We start from the raw sequence: 14,901 nt of genomic DNA on the forward strand, positions 1-14,901 counted from the left end.
TGCCCCATCCTCCTGGGGGATGGCTGTTCCACTGGCCCGCACAGAAGCAAATCCTTAGAAGTCATGGCCTCTTCCCCATAGCTGGACATCCTTACCTGTGAGCACAAAGGTTCTCCAGCTACCCTGTGAACAATGCAGGGACCCTGGCATGTGGATTCTTCCCCATCCATAGGCATGTGGATTCTTCCCCATCCATCCAAGTCCCACATTCGCAGATGCAACCGCCCGCAGAGGTCAGCAGGTTGAATCTGTGGAGGCAGAACCTACAGGCTCAAGTGGACGTCACCATAAGTGGGGTCTCCACTGTACCCCAAGCGCCTGTCCTGTGCAAGAGCCAAGTGGGCATGCCCCACTCCTCAGAGGAGGATGTCTCTTCTACCTTGGCAGAGAGGATCTCTTTTGAAAATGGCTCCTCACCCACCCAGCTATTAGAGGTAGGACCTTAACTGAGCTGGGGTCAGCCTGCAGAACGCTCTTGGGCCAGGAAGCCTGCAGTTTTGCTTTTCAGCATGTACTGCCCGCATAAAGGGCCTTCTGCTACAGGGCTGCCAACAGGCTAATTTGGGAAAGGGGGAGTAGGAGGTCAGGAGGAGATAAAGACGAAGGTGGAGAGGTCAGTATAAATGAAAGCTCCATCAGAGAAGATAAAGCTGATCTGGAAGCAAGGGATAAACATCCCTCTGGCACCATTCAATTGAAGCAGGGACCGTAAGCTATGCTATAGCTCAAAACTATGCCTGGTCAGGGTGCTAAAGGTCTACGATGCCTGATTTTTTACGAGGTCACAATAAATGAAGATAAAGGGCACATGACGCAGATGGGGCCCAGCTACCCTCACTTAATAAGGGTCTAGAAGAGGAAGCAGAATCAGGCACAGGGCTTGCAGATGACACCCAGTTGAGATCAAAGGAACAGGAAGCAAGTGAGTGTACTTGGGTATCGGTGGGTGCAGTGGAACAATATGAGCTCACTGACATCCCTGAATGAAAGCCCCCTGAGTCACCTGAGCATGGACTGGGGTACTCCAAGGACTAGCCAAGTAGAAGAGATTCGGTATGGGGTTATTCCTGCATCGTACCTACTGGCTCAGCCACAGACCCTGATAATCTAAGATTCCAAATGACTTGATGGACACAAGTTGGTCCTTTATAGTGGCTGTATGCTTTCTGGCTCATCTTTGCAGCAGGATTTCAAAGGACTTTGCATTCTGCAAGGTGAGTGGGAGCAATGTCCAAGCATCCTAGGAGTGGGGGTTGGAGTGGGGGTTGGGGTGCTGCGTGTTTTTACCAAAAAAGAAAAATGAGTTCCCTAAGAAATGGGGGTCAGGATCTTGGGGACACCAGCAGGGAGAAGGGAAGTCTGCCGATGGACCCCTGAGCACAGAGAAGGCTGCAAGAGAGTTAAACTGATGGACACGAGGTCCACTAGAAGGAGAAGACAAACAGGGAGGAGAGGGTGGTGGGAACTGAGAAGAGCAGCCACAGCTGGGGCAGGGGGGCCTCCTCAGTGGGCAGAGCAGAGCTGGCTGGGGAAGGGGAGTGGGGGGATGACCTGGGCAGAGCAGCCCTCCTCCAGCCTCCCTTGGAGAGAAGAACACCTGATCACAGCACTGTACCCACTCTGGGGCATGGATGCACCAATGGTTTTGATCTTGAAAGGCCAGAAGACACTTGCTGATTCCCAGAGCAGTTTTTCTTGCACAATAGCCGCCAACATTCCTGCCCACCAATGGCCCAAGTGACAGAACACGCCCACCCTTCATAGACAAAACCATCTCCCAAAGCATTGTGGCAGAGCTGCAGTTCCTGGGGACAACCCTGGAGGGGAAGTGAACTGGAAGGAAACTGGATATGATGCCATCCCACCTGTCAGCCTGGTGCTGTACCTGCATTTACAGCAGGCAACTGATTTCCTGATGCATCTCCTTGGGAGGAAGAAGTCTAAATGAGAAGATGCTTCTTGGGAAACCTGCAGAGACCCCTAAGGACGAACTGACCCTGGCCAATGGGACAGCCATGGCTTGGGGCAGCTGCCTAGGGCCAGGGCACCACTTGTTGCTTCAGGCTTCTCAGTCCATCAACAGAGAGCGGTGGAGCAGGGTGGCCAGCAGTGCCGAGTGCCTGCCATGGGCTCCCGTTCTGCAGGTCCAGAGAAGAGAATCTGGACACCACCAGTAATATATTCACTTCCCAGACCCTGAAAAATAGTACACTGGATAGTGCCCTTGCCTTGCATGCAGCTGACCAGGGTTCAATCCCTGAGCACAGAGCCATGAGTAAGCCCTGAGCACTGCCAGCATGATGCCCAAACAAACAAAAACCAACAGACTTAAACTCTTTTGCCTTGGACTCTTCCTCTGAATAGAGGGGTTGGTAACATCTTAGTACCCCCGTTATCCACGAAGACGCATTCTACGACCCCCAGTGGATGCCTGAAACAAACATACTCAACCCTGTAGACACTGTTTATCCCTATACACACAGACCTATTAAAATTAAATTCATAAACTGGCACTGGAAGATGTTTACAGCAACAATAATAAAATCAAACAACAATAAAATGTACTGTAATAAGTTATTTGAAAATAGTCTCTCTCTTTCTCTCAACACCTCATTAGAGGAAATATTTTCAGATTGCAGTTGACACTGGGAAGATGAATCCATGAAAAGTGAAACCACGCTGAGGGAGAAGGCAGCTCAGATAGAGAAGGGAGTACCAAGTAAAGGGTGTTGGGAGGACCTTCCCAGGATGAGAGATACATGCTGAAAATAGACTATAGACCGAGCATGATAGCCACTCAATGCCTCTTTTGCAAACCACAGCACCCAAAAGGAGAGCGAGAACAAAAGGAAATGCCCTGCCACAGAGGTGGGGGTTGGATGGGGGGATGGCGGAGTGGGAGTGATACTGGGATCATTGGTGGTAGAGAAAGGGCACTGGTGGAGGGATGGGTACTCAATCATTGTATAACTGAAACCCAAGCACAAAAGTTTGTAAGTCTACAACTGTACTTCATGGTGTTTCACTAATAAAAATTTTTTTAAAAAAAGTAAAATCACAGATAAGTGGGGTACACTAGCTCCTCCCTTTTTGGGTTTGTTGGGAGACTATTTCAACAGAAGTGTCAGTGCACTAGAAAGCCCTCTTGCTTTCAGTTATTCTTTTAATCTGATTAAAAGAAATAGTAGAGGAGATATTTAGCGATGCTTTCTCCTTGGTTTGCCCAAGGAAGGGCATACGTGCACAAAGGGAAGAGAAGGAGTGTTTGTGTCTCACACGATGATTGTTTTAGATCTGTATTGTCCCTTTCTGGGCTGTAATCAATAGACCTTCACAATAACAGGAAACAGTGACAGACAGAGCTGACTGTCCTGAAAGGCTGGGTCCCACCACTGAGAGCTGGTCACTAAGGAAGAAGGTACACCCGTTTCCATAATGATGACAAAGAGTAAACCAATATTTGGTTTATTAAAACAAAGCAGGAAGAGTCAGTTCTGATTCATTTTGTCTCATAGAATAGATTATTTTAGCATTTTTATATTTTCTCTGGAACAAAAACATGTTAGAATGTTACCAAGTTAAAATAGTGATAATGATGCAGTCCATGCAGTGTCACATATGACACCAATGTGAAAGACCACAGACATGGTGTTTATCGTGTTCCCAATTTCAGACTCCGAGCCCCAGTCCTCACTGAGGTTCATCCAGAATCACTCATCCAGTCAACGTGGGAAGCACTTTGATCTTTGGAAACTGAGAGTAATGGGGAACAGTGAAGTCAGCCAGAACACATCCAAGTAAACCACAGTTCCAATGACAAGGGCACCATGCCTTGAGGATGCTACTGAGGCAGGCCCTCTGGGTGAGTAGCATCCTCAGCTGAGGTGCCAAAACATCGTCTCAGCACCAGTCTAAGCCCTGTGCTCCTCATCAGGAAATGAGGAGATGCTATCATCTGGGATACAGGAGGATGAACTAAAACATGAGATCCACTCCAGTCTTTCTGGACCTGGGCTGCACGTTCTTACCACCTAATGCCTCTCCCTCGGCTGAGAGACATTATTTCCGTCCTAGCTGGTTAACTCGCCTACTCCTCAGCTAAAGAATTTCAACACAAGCACCTCTCCTGGCAATGACACGGTCACAAAGACAAGTGAAGTTTGGGGAAATCTTCCCCTTCTTTTGAGAAGTGCTTCTCATCACTGCTCTCCCAGAAGTCAATGGAAGAGTCCCGGTCTGCTTCTTACTGGGAAAAGGGGAGATGGCAAAGCTGCAGGAGAGCATTTGCAAAAGACAGGACCAACAGCTGGCACTGCTGATAAGCAAGAACACAGCCACCCAGGCAGGTTGACTGGAATGCAATGGAAAACAGACAGAAGGTCTGAATCTCCGCATGTGTCCATGAGCTCACCAGCCCAAAAGATTCACGCTCTCCTCTGTGAAAAGGTCCCAGGAAAAGCACCTCACCCCTGGGCAAGAAGGCGAGTGGCTTCTACTGTTTCTACAAGTATAATTTTATCAAGAGAAGGAGATGCAGAGAAACAGATGTTAAACTTGAAGTAGTACTTTTTTTTATTTTTGAAAACCATTATAAGCAGAATATGATTTAAAAGGAGCTAAAAAAGCCCTGGAAATGGGACTGTTTACCCTAACCAGTAGCGCTATCTGGAATGGCTGTTTACTGATAGAAGACAAACCTCCCAACATGCAGGCCCAAGATTGCCACATCAGAGGCTTGCCCAGATTTCCAAGTCTCTAATTAGATACAACTGCCGTTGATGACAAGAGATAATTACACGTTATTCTCATGGCTAACTAACGAAAAAAGAAAAAAGTTCTTACCAGAATTCCTGGGGCGAAACAGAGCCTATTATGGGTGACTTCCAGATTCAAATCTCTGCTATGTTAAATTATTTTACAGCTTCCTCTGATTATAATATTCCAGGGGAAATACATTAAGGAAACCGTGAATGTCTGATAACAGCCTCGTTTTTTTTTTTCGATAGTAGCAAAGTATTTATGCAGCAATGGCGACTCACAGTTTAAACATATGGTTTAGTCCACCTAGAGATAACTGCTGACTTTCCCCTTCTCCTGTTTCCTCTCTTTCTTCATTATATCAGTGTGTGTATAGTGTGTGTGTGTGTGTGTGTGTGTGTGCGCGCGCGCACGCGCGCACACACACGTTGACAAGTAGGTCTTGGGACAAAACAGCCTATGCTTTAATAGCTAAACAGTGCAAACTGATGGACTACAAGAACACTTCTCAGATGTAAACCTACATTTTCAGAAAGATTCTTTTTATACTGTCAGCGTGGGGACAATGAGGCCACATAGAAGATGAACTTAGTACCTGTTGCTTTGGACATGGCCAAGGTGAGGCTCTAACAGTTCAGGATTACAGTTTTTGAGATACAGGCAACAGCCTGTGTGCGACTCACAGACACACTAACTTACCAAAAGACCCTGAAGGCTGCAGAGACCGCAACAAGGCCACAGGGTTGAAGTCTGAAGTTTGAGTCACTTTCTTGTGAAGCCTGATTCACGCCCAACCATTTCTTTATTAACTAAGACCCTTTAGGCGTGGTTTAACATCTAACTGAGCTCACTGTGGAGTCAATAACTTCTAGGGGGGGTGGGAGGATGACAAGTCTTCAGAGATAATCAAAGGAAGTAATGAGAAAAGAAACTATGTTTGCGGGTTCCTAGTCAATCTATGCCTGCTGCCTGCCAGAACCTGAACACTGCTTTAGCCACAGCCCAAAGCCCAGCCTGGTCACTCCCTACTCACTGCCCAGCCCTCTTCCCCACAGCCAGCCCCTCTGCCTGTCCCCACATTTTGGAAACACACTCGGCACTGTCAAAGCTTCTACAAGCTGCCTCAAACTCACCATTCTTTCAAACTATCAAATTAAGTGATGCAGAGTGTCAGTGAGGGTGCTCTGGAGCAAATCCACGCAATGGAAGAGCATGCAAGCATCAAAGAGGTAGTGCAGCAGTGGGGAGAGCTCTTGTCTTGCACACAGCCGACCTTGGTTCATTTCCCGGCACCCCATGTGGTCCCTAATTATTCCTAAGCAGAGAGCCAGGAGTTATCCCTGAGCATCAACAGGTATAGCCCAAGATAACAGAAGAAGAGGCAACGGAGGAAAAGAAGGAAGAGAACAGGAAAGAAGAGAAGAGAAGGAGGAGGTAGACATGGAGGTAGAGGAGAATGAGGAGACGCAAGACCAGAAAAAGTTACCAGAATCCCAAGAAAATGGCGGCCATAGGAAGAGGTTGTAGCCATGGGGACATGAAGGAGTGTGGACAGTGGGTGGGGGAGTGTGAGGACGCAGTGCAGGGCAGGAAAGAAGCGTAGAGATCAAGAAGGGCCTCTCAAGATTCCCCACCCCGAGAGAGACATCCTGGGAGGGGTCGGTCTTTGTCCCCAGCTTTCTCCACCCACCACCGAATGAGCACCAGGGCAGTCAGTCTCATTTGCCACCGTCAGAGTCCTTGAGGTGCCAGACTCCATCCTCGCAGGTACCCCCCACTCCTTCATGCCAGAGCTGCCCATCTCTGCACCCACAGAACCGACAAAGGAGGGTACCTCTCCCACACACTGTACCACCCCCAGGAGTCTGGCTGGGCTTCTGACCTTTCTTTCCTCCTCCAGGACTTAGCAAGGCTGGTCTACACCATGCTTCCCCACCTCTCCAGTCCCCTGACCCCCACCCCCCAGCTCAGACTGAGAAGCCCAGCACCCCCTTCCTTAAGTACCCTCTGAAACTACCGCCCAGAGGTCTTTCCACTGGCCAATGGCCCCGCCCCAGGCCTCATTTGAGCCCAGAGATTCAAAATATTTGGCACTCGGCACCTAAGTGTGAGCTTAATCTAACCTATTTTTGAAAAAAGAATGCTAATTCAAAATTCTCGAGAGGGTGGGAGATAGGCCTGTGTTTCGAGCGCAGGCCTGGCACGCTCCTGACCCAGGTCTGACCCAGGCAGGTCTGATTCTCAGGAACAATGCTGCCCCAACATGGTGAGGGGTGTGGTTCCCAGGGCTTAGCACTGCCTGAAGCTCAGGTATCTGCAATGCTGCAGGGCTTGTGCAATTCTCCAGCCCTTTTGATGAAGCAACAACCCCAGCTGGCCGATAACACCCCAAGATTGATCTCCCTTTAACCACTGCCTGGGAGCCCCCACAACATACAAATTCTTCAGCAGTAGGAAGTAGCGGCATCAAGAGATGAGTGAGAAATTGTGTTGGCCCTTGGGAAGCTGACAGTCTTGGGGACTAGGGGACAGTGCTGGAAGAACATATGGGGAAGAGGTGATTCAACTGGAGAAGCTGAGCCCTTACGGTGAGGTTCCAGCAATGAATGGATAGGGAAATAGGGCTTGGTGTTTGGGGCCTGGGCTTCATGTGTGCGGAGCACAGGGCAGCTTGATGCATGGATACAGCAGAACCTTTGGCAAACAGCGACTCTCATCAGGAATCTCCATAAACCAGATCAACACGCCTCCCCCCTGCCCTATTGCTCTTCTGCCTGTCTACTGGGCCCTGGGACCCTCTGTACCCGTCTCTCCCCATCCTGGGGCTCCACCTTACGGGATCTGACAGCAGTGAGCACTCTATATCTGCCCAAGGCTCCATATTGGCAGAGTCCTGTTTTTATGGTTTTCTGAAGTTCTCTTGGATCCCACCTGCCCTCACTGAAAAGACTCAGATCTAGGGCCAGAGTGGTCGTACAGCAGGTAGGATACTTGTCTTGCACGTGGCCGGACCTGGGTTCTCTCTCCGGCACCACGTAACTGGGTCATACCTGCCAGGAGTGATCCTGGAGCACAGAGCCAAGAGTAAGCACTGAGCAGGACGGGGTGTGGCCCCAACACAAAACCAAACAAACAAAACTCAAAGAAACACCTTCTAAGCTGAGGCCAATGATGCTGGGGTAGAACCCTGAGCTCCTGCAGTCCCAGCACAGTTGGCGGGGTGCAGGGAGGTGGCATTACGGGCACTGTCTCTGATTTAGATAGGACAGGTGTGCCCTCTGAAGCCCCCACCCCCACCCCCACCCCGCACAGGCAAGGGGGCACAGACGTACTCAAGCTGTTGTGTGTGCAGCCATGCCCAAGGGACCCGAGGGAGGTGGAGGAAGTGAGAGAAAGGAGGGTCTGGCATGGCACCCTCACAAAAGGAGCCCCTGAGAACCCAGAGGTCCTTTCAGTGAGGCTCGGCTAGCCCCGCATAGCCCGGAAGTGGCCACCTCCAACCTGTGTGACCACCCAGGGCACGGGACGCCAGCCAGAGTTCCTCCATTGCTGCCATAGGTCCCCCGACATTCTCCGGGCATCATAGTCTTTGGCTGTAAAATTGCCAACAGGCCTGTCTCTCTGCCACCACGGGCAAACGTTTCATACCAACCCTTCTTCCCGTCTCAGTGGCTTCCAAACTAGCTGTCACGGGAGTACTAAGGACTGGCCCAAGGTCTGTGTGTAGGGAGCAGGTGCAGGAAGGTCTCAAACACCTCCTGGCACCCACAGGAGGGGAGAGTCCTTGGGACCTGTTCCAGATCACACTGGTGCTTGGACACTGGTGAGGGACCCCTAGGCCCACCTCAGACCCCAGCCCAGTCAGACAGGATCCCTGTGAGGGGTGGGCCAGGCAGCAGAACCGCAGGGGATACTGGTACCTCACCCAGAACCATCTGCTCATCCAGACTGAAAATTCAGAGTCCAGAGAGCCGGAATATTGTTTGTGTTTTGCTTCTGAACTTCAATATTTAAGCTTTAGCACTTAGCACCTATTTCCTCTCAAAAATCTTTGATTCCTGATGGGGGGAAAAGAAAAACTTGGTCTGACTTTCATATTGTGGGCAGCTCTGGGTTGGCTACTAAAATAAGGGAAAAAATTAAGAAAAAAAAAAAACCTTTTCATTTCAACCCAAAATAGCCCAATGGCTGGTCTCTGAAGTTTGGAAGAGCAACAGGGGTTTTCACAAATACACACATAGGGGCACTCTCTTTGACTTCGCAAAGAAGTTTAAGTCCAAGAGTTCCTAGTCCTCTGCCCGGTGAGCCAGCCAGCTTTAGCCTCAGCAGCAGGGGTCCAGGACGGCTCTGGGCCACCCCACTCGCTTGCGAAGTTCCTTCAGGCCTGGAAGGTCATTGCAGATCCATTCCTCCAGAACCAGGGCTGCTGGGCCCTCAGGGGTCTCCGGAAGCTGCTCATCACCCAGGGTCCGGAGAGGGAACAGACATGCATGCCCAGTGCCACGTTGTCTACAGCGAGTTCTACTCCATTACCTCCCACTCGAAACCCAATTCTGATTTCTGACCCAGCCCTTCAAGACTGCCAGGGAAACCCCACATCCCCCCCACCCCCAACAGGACTCCCCCAGCCCTCTGCTTTCCCGCCGCAGTGGGCGGTGGGGGGAAGTGGGGACCAAGTCCATCGCAAACCCAGTGTGCCCAGTATGCCCAGTATTAAGCTCATTAGAAAACAGAAAAGGGGGAGTCCAAATCCCACCTCGGTGCCCCAAAAGCCAGAACAGAAGGTCGCAACACAACTCAGGGCAAAGGGAGAAGGAAAGGGAAGGTGGGGGGAGGAAGACGGTTCAGGGGGTGCCGGCAAGGCCGGGAGCACCATCTCCTCCAATCCACAGTGAGAACATGCAGAAAAGAGAGTTAAGCATCAAGACAGTGGGAGTCTGAAGAAGGAGGCCACAGAGATGGGCTTCCAGTTGTGCTCCTGAACCTGGCCCTGGCCCTGCTGGCCTCCCCAGAGAGGTGGGGCTCAGCTGGGAAGCAGCTCTGACTCCCCAGGGCCTAAGGAGAGGCCTCCGTCTTGGTTTTTTGCTTAACACCCAGGACGCTAACCATCCTGAACGGTGATCCAAAAGGCCCTCCCGCTGCTGCCCGGAAGCTCTCGACCACCCCAGGGGTCCATTCTGGGTTTCCAACCAGGGAATGCTCGTCCACTCCCCTCAGCCCTGAATCCCAGACCCTTAAGTGTCTGCCCGCGCCAGGTGTTTCCCCTCAGCGTCACCTGCACCGTCATCCTCCCCGTCTTGCTGGTTACTCTGCGTGCCTGGCGCAAACAGAAGAGCCGAGTCCCCAAAAATGGTTTGATGAAGGGACACCCTAGGTTGCCTCTGGGTCGGAGCTGCCCAGATGGGGGCCGTGGGGCAAGCAGTCACAGTTCCCTCTTCCTTCACCCCCCCGCCAACCGCGGGCCTCTGGCCCAACTGTCCTCTTTCCCATGATAGGGAAAGGGGAGGCCCAGCTTCAATGTCCAACTGAGGGCCAGTGCGTGCGCCCCCAGGGAGGGGTGGCAGCTGGCGAACTCCATTATGACGAGGAGAAAGGTTTGCTTCCTCAAAACAGAGGGTAGCGGGGAGCTGCCACGTTCTCCCTCATCCCCGCTCCCCACCCCCAAATCCCTTGAAACGTATGCCAAAGAACACCTGACACCTTACATTGCAGCTTCCCGATAGATACCATGTTGATGTGCTCTAGTGCCCACTGGGCAAGGAACACTCTGCAGTGCATGAATTAGTCCACACATCCCTCCTGACAGAAGGCGTAGTCTAGCCATGCTGCTGGAACATTCCAGACCCGAGACAGACGAGAGCGTTCTGGGTTCTTCTCTTCCCTCCTCCCCATGACAAGTGGGAAAGGATTTCGCTTCCAGGCCTGCCACTGCCCGGCCCCCCTCCAAGCCCATAGAAATGGGTGGGTTCTCACCCATGGACACTCACCCCACATCCGAGGATCTGGACGCCGAACCACTCTGCGGCTCCCCGCGGGCTCTCTGGAGGCGGCGGCTGCTTTCAGCATCACTTGGGCGTCCTCTGCCCCCGGTGGCCTTGCTCTGTGCGGGTGCAGCGCGGCCATCCTCGCAGCCATTCAGCAGGCCTTGGCCAGTCCTCCCTCTGGCCCGCGAGCGCTGTCGCCCCTCGGGGCTCTCTTCGCGGGGGGCCGCGGTGTTCTTCGACAGCTTGTATCCATGAGAGACCAGGAGGTCTTGGACACTGTACATACTGCACAGGCCTCATCCGGGCGCGGCTGCCAGGACCGTCGGGGTGGCAGGCTCCACGCTGAGGGGACAACAGAGCATGTTTGTGATAGGGCCCGGGCTCTCCCCACAAACTGTCTGACACATCCTCCTCCCTTCTTTCTTACCCAGCCAGACCCCGGTTAGGAACACAGTTCTGTGCATGTGTTAAAAAAAAGTGCAGAAGTGGGGACTGCTTCCCCCTCAAAGTATCCTCACCCAAATAGGGAGGGTGGGCACAGGGGTCAACTCTGGAGGATGCAGCAGTAATTATGAGGGCTCCACCCTCTGTGGCCACCTCTAGGATGAGAAAGTCCCGAACAGCATTCAAGTTATGAAAAGATGAACAATGTCCCCCACCCCACCTCCCACACCCCCAACTTCTGAAAACAACAGGCATAAGAAGTGAGGATGAAGTAAATACAGACTGAGAGATGGCAATTACTACTTCATGCTTCTAAAAAGAGAAATCACCAGCGACCAGTTTCCTCTTACTCCACTTTCCTGCTTTCATCTTGCCCACAATACAGTGCGGGCAGAGTGAGACCTTTCATCCACGCGGCCATAGCAGACTGCAGCAGCAGCACGGGCAACTAGACTGGGGGTGGGGGGGTGGGGGGATGCCTAGTGGCTGAAAATAGACCTTTAAGCTTCGGGCTCATAATGAGAGGAACCTGATCTTGCACACACATCCAACCCCAAATCTCTCCTTTGCACACAAAACCCCAAGAACCAAATGCTTTCCCCAGTGAATCTTTTGAGGGGAAAGGTTTTGCATCTCTGAGACTTGAGTCATCCGCCAAGGTGGGCGCATTTAACAGCAGCAGCTCCCCCAGGTAAAGAACCAGGAGGCAAAAAAACAAGCAAGAAGGTTTATGTGGGGGCTGGAGTCATAGCAAAGTGGGTAGGGTGTTTGCCTTGCACATAGCTGACCTGGGTTCGATTCCCAGCATCCCATATGGTCCCCCGAGCACCACCAGGAGTAATTTCTGAGTGCATGAGCCAGGAGTAACCCCTGAGCATCGCTGGGTGTGACCCAAAAAGAAAAAAAAAAGTTTATGTGGGGACAGGAAGTGACCTGGAGCACACAGGTGGGGTGGGGGCTGCCATGTTTGTTTTTATACTTGAGGATCTCCTTTTTCCTCAAGACAGTTAAGTCAGTGCCCTTGGGGCCAGAGGCTGACACTTCCCGGGGCCATTGGCACACAAAAGTCAGGCCTGGAAGAGCTCAGCCCGCTCCAGCCCACTTCACTGGGGGACGGAAATAGCACTGTGGCAGCCCCACTGAACAATGGCCAGGAAATGCCTGTCAGCCCCTGTGCAGGTGAAAGGCAGTGACATGTGCTTCCTGTCAGGGTGGGGGGTTCTAAGCCAGCTCCCTCACCCCTTTCTGCTGAGTGCACATGTCCTCACTCTTCATCACCAGCCCCCCAAGTCTCTGCAAAGTCTCTGCATCATGGGGCGCGGGGGAGGGGCGGTATCTAACTTGGGAAGTCTATCATTTTCCCTCAGGTGTCTACGTTTTATGGAATGCTCACAAGCACTGAACCAGGCCTGAAAAAATGGCTCTAGCTTTTTTTTCTAGGGAGTTGTACAACTCAGACACTCATTCAGAAATGGGTCAGACCAGCAGGCCCTGCAATCTTTGATCCCACAAGGGCTGAGGGCTACCGGGAAGGGAAGGAGATTCCATTGTGAATGGACTAAGGAGCAGGAGAGACAGCTCACTAGGTTTGAGCACTTGCTTTGCATGTAAACAGCCCAGATTTGATCCCCAGCATGGTGCCCTCCCTGAGCACTTCCAGGAGGAACTCTCCCTCCCCACCCACCACAGCATAATAGAGTTGGGTGTGGTGCCAGAGCCCTCCACCCCAAACAAACAAACAGGGCCTATGTAAATAAAGGGCAGGGTCTTCTAGCTCAGCATATGTGCTGAATAAACCATGTGCTCAATAAACCATGGCTGCTGGAATGCACAGAAGAAAAAGGCACATTTGCTCTTGGTTTTAAATAATTAAGAGTTCATTAGATAAACTCCATGTGCTTGTATCTGAGGGATGACTGTGATTTAAAAGAGACTTTGGTGGGGGAGGCAGGAAAAGGCTGGCTAGGCACAGGCATTGGATGTGGAAGCCCCAAGTTCAATCCCCAGTGCTTCAAGGTCTTCCAAATACCACCCGGTGTGCCCTGCTCCCTGCTGAAATAGACTTAAGGTATAATTATTCCAAGAGAAAAGAAAAGCTTAAGGACCAGTGATAGTATAGTGCCTTACACATGGCCAACCCGGGTTCAATCACCAGCATCCTATATGGTCCCCTGAGCAATGCCAGGAGTAATTCCTGAGTGTAGAACCAGAAATAATCCCTAAGCATCTCCAGATGTGATCCAAACCTCTAACCCCAAATAGGAGCAGCTTAGCAACAGAATCCTGATAGTGTATACCACGGTCCCCAGAACCATAAGCCCCATGGTATATAGGCAGGCAGTTTAAGTCAGGATTCGTGCAGATCTTACAAACTTTAGTTTCCCTTCCTCTTCCTTCGCCATGTTCTGCTAGCACAAAGCTGAGAGTTCTGCACTCCAAATGACCAAATGGTCCCCCAGCACTCCAAAGTTCAGCTCATGCCCACCAAGAAGCAGGCTATGCAGCCACCCATGTGCCAAGGGTGGTGGGAAGAAACTGGCCCTCACAAACCACGTGCATGTGTCATTTTCACACTGGGGTGAGGGAAGTTGACCCCTCAAGGCCACGCTAAGATGGTCATGGTCATTTTGTGGCACATCCATTGGGTCAGGCCAGCTTTCCAAAAAGATTCACACTAGTGAGAGACATTACGGGACCTCATAGGTTTGGAAACCAAATTATATGAATGTTTGGAAACTCCTCAGTCATTTGGTCTTGTAGAGATGGGGAGATTGGGAGGAGTGAAGGGAGGACGAAGTACTACGTACACTAACTTCAACACTGCAGAATGTGGAGATTACAGGCCCCAAGAAGGGCCACAGGTACTGCAGTAAATAAGCATTCCTATACCACCCCACCCATGATCCAGGAAGGACTCCTCTGTCTGACTTATAGTACTCTATGCCTAGAGTCTGGCCTTCCACTCATTTTCACACACATGCTGTCCAGATGGGAAAGGCTGTGGGTGGTTTCTAATCCCCTTCACACTCAGCTTGCTTCTTTAGCATCCCCTCTTGCTCACATCAAGAGCAGATGCTGCCTTCCGGGACGGCCAGTGAGAGCCCCTGCACGAACAAGTCAAGAACAGTGGCCACCAGGACTGGTCACTGCGGTGCTACAGGGGACATTTGGCATCCAGAGAGAGGCTGGACTAGAAAGCTGCCCTTTGGAGCTCCTTCCAAACTGAAATACCAGCATTTAACACAACAGCATTTAATTCTATCCGGCGCCACCGCCACCCAAAGAGTTGCTTAAGACCCCCCCAGACCTCCAGATTTGCCCCCAGGTGAGCTACGACAGCATTAACTCTCACAGCCTACACTGATCTATCTATAGTTGAAGTAGCACGGCACAGGGGTATCCAGTATTCTGCTGGCACCAGCCCTTGATAAGACCCCCCACCTCTCAAACACATCAACCCCCACACCCCATCTGTCTTCTAATCTGAAGATGGCAACACCCCTATCTTTCAGGCTGTAATGAGAGCCCAACACGAACAGTGATAGCTGTGCCAATATGCAATTATGGGTTTCTCGGGCTCCAGACTCTAGTTTGTCTCTGAAGGATTACTTACCTCGTGGAAAGAGTTCAGACTAGTTACTCATTTTCACTCAGTCATTTAGACTGCTCTCCTCAACTCTTTTCACATCATTTGCAGGTGGTGATTTCCAAAGTC

The 14,901-nt window shown here is 51.2% G+C and overlaps 1 protein-coding gene across 2 annotated transcripts in view; it reads right to left on the reverse strand.

Moving 5' to 3' along the window:
* The window catches only part of JCAD (junctional cadherin 5 associated), a 97,920-nt gene that overhangs the window by 19,484 nt on the left and 63,535 nt on the right, over nucleotides 1-14,901 (reverse strand). For both annotated transcript variants that reach the window (XM_056131816.1, XM_056131825.1), the window contains exon 2: nucleotides 10,746-11,084. In XM_056131816.1, coding sequence (XP_055987791.1) covers nucleotides 10,746-11,026 — 281 coding nt within the window. In that variant the 5' untranslated portion in view covers nucleotides 11,027-11,084. The remainder of the gene's footprint in view (nucleotides 1-10,745; nucleotides 11,085-14,901) is intronic.

Source organism: Sorex fumeus, unplaced genomic scaffold (genome assembly GCF_029834395.1).
Source record: "Sorex fumeus unplaced genomic scaffold, SorFum_2.1 ptg000007l, whole genome shotgun sequence".
In the NCBI taxonomy this organism is placed as follows: Eukaryota; Metazoa; Chordata; class Mammalia; order Eulipotyphla; family Soricidae; genus Sorex; species Sorex fumeus.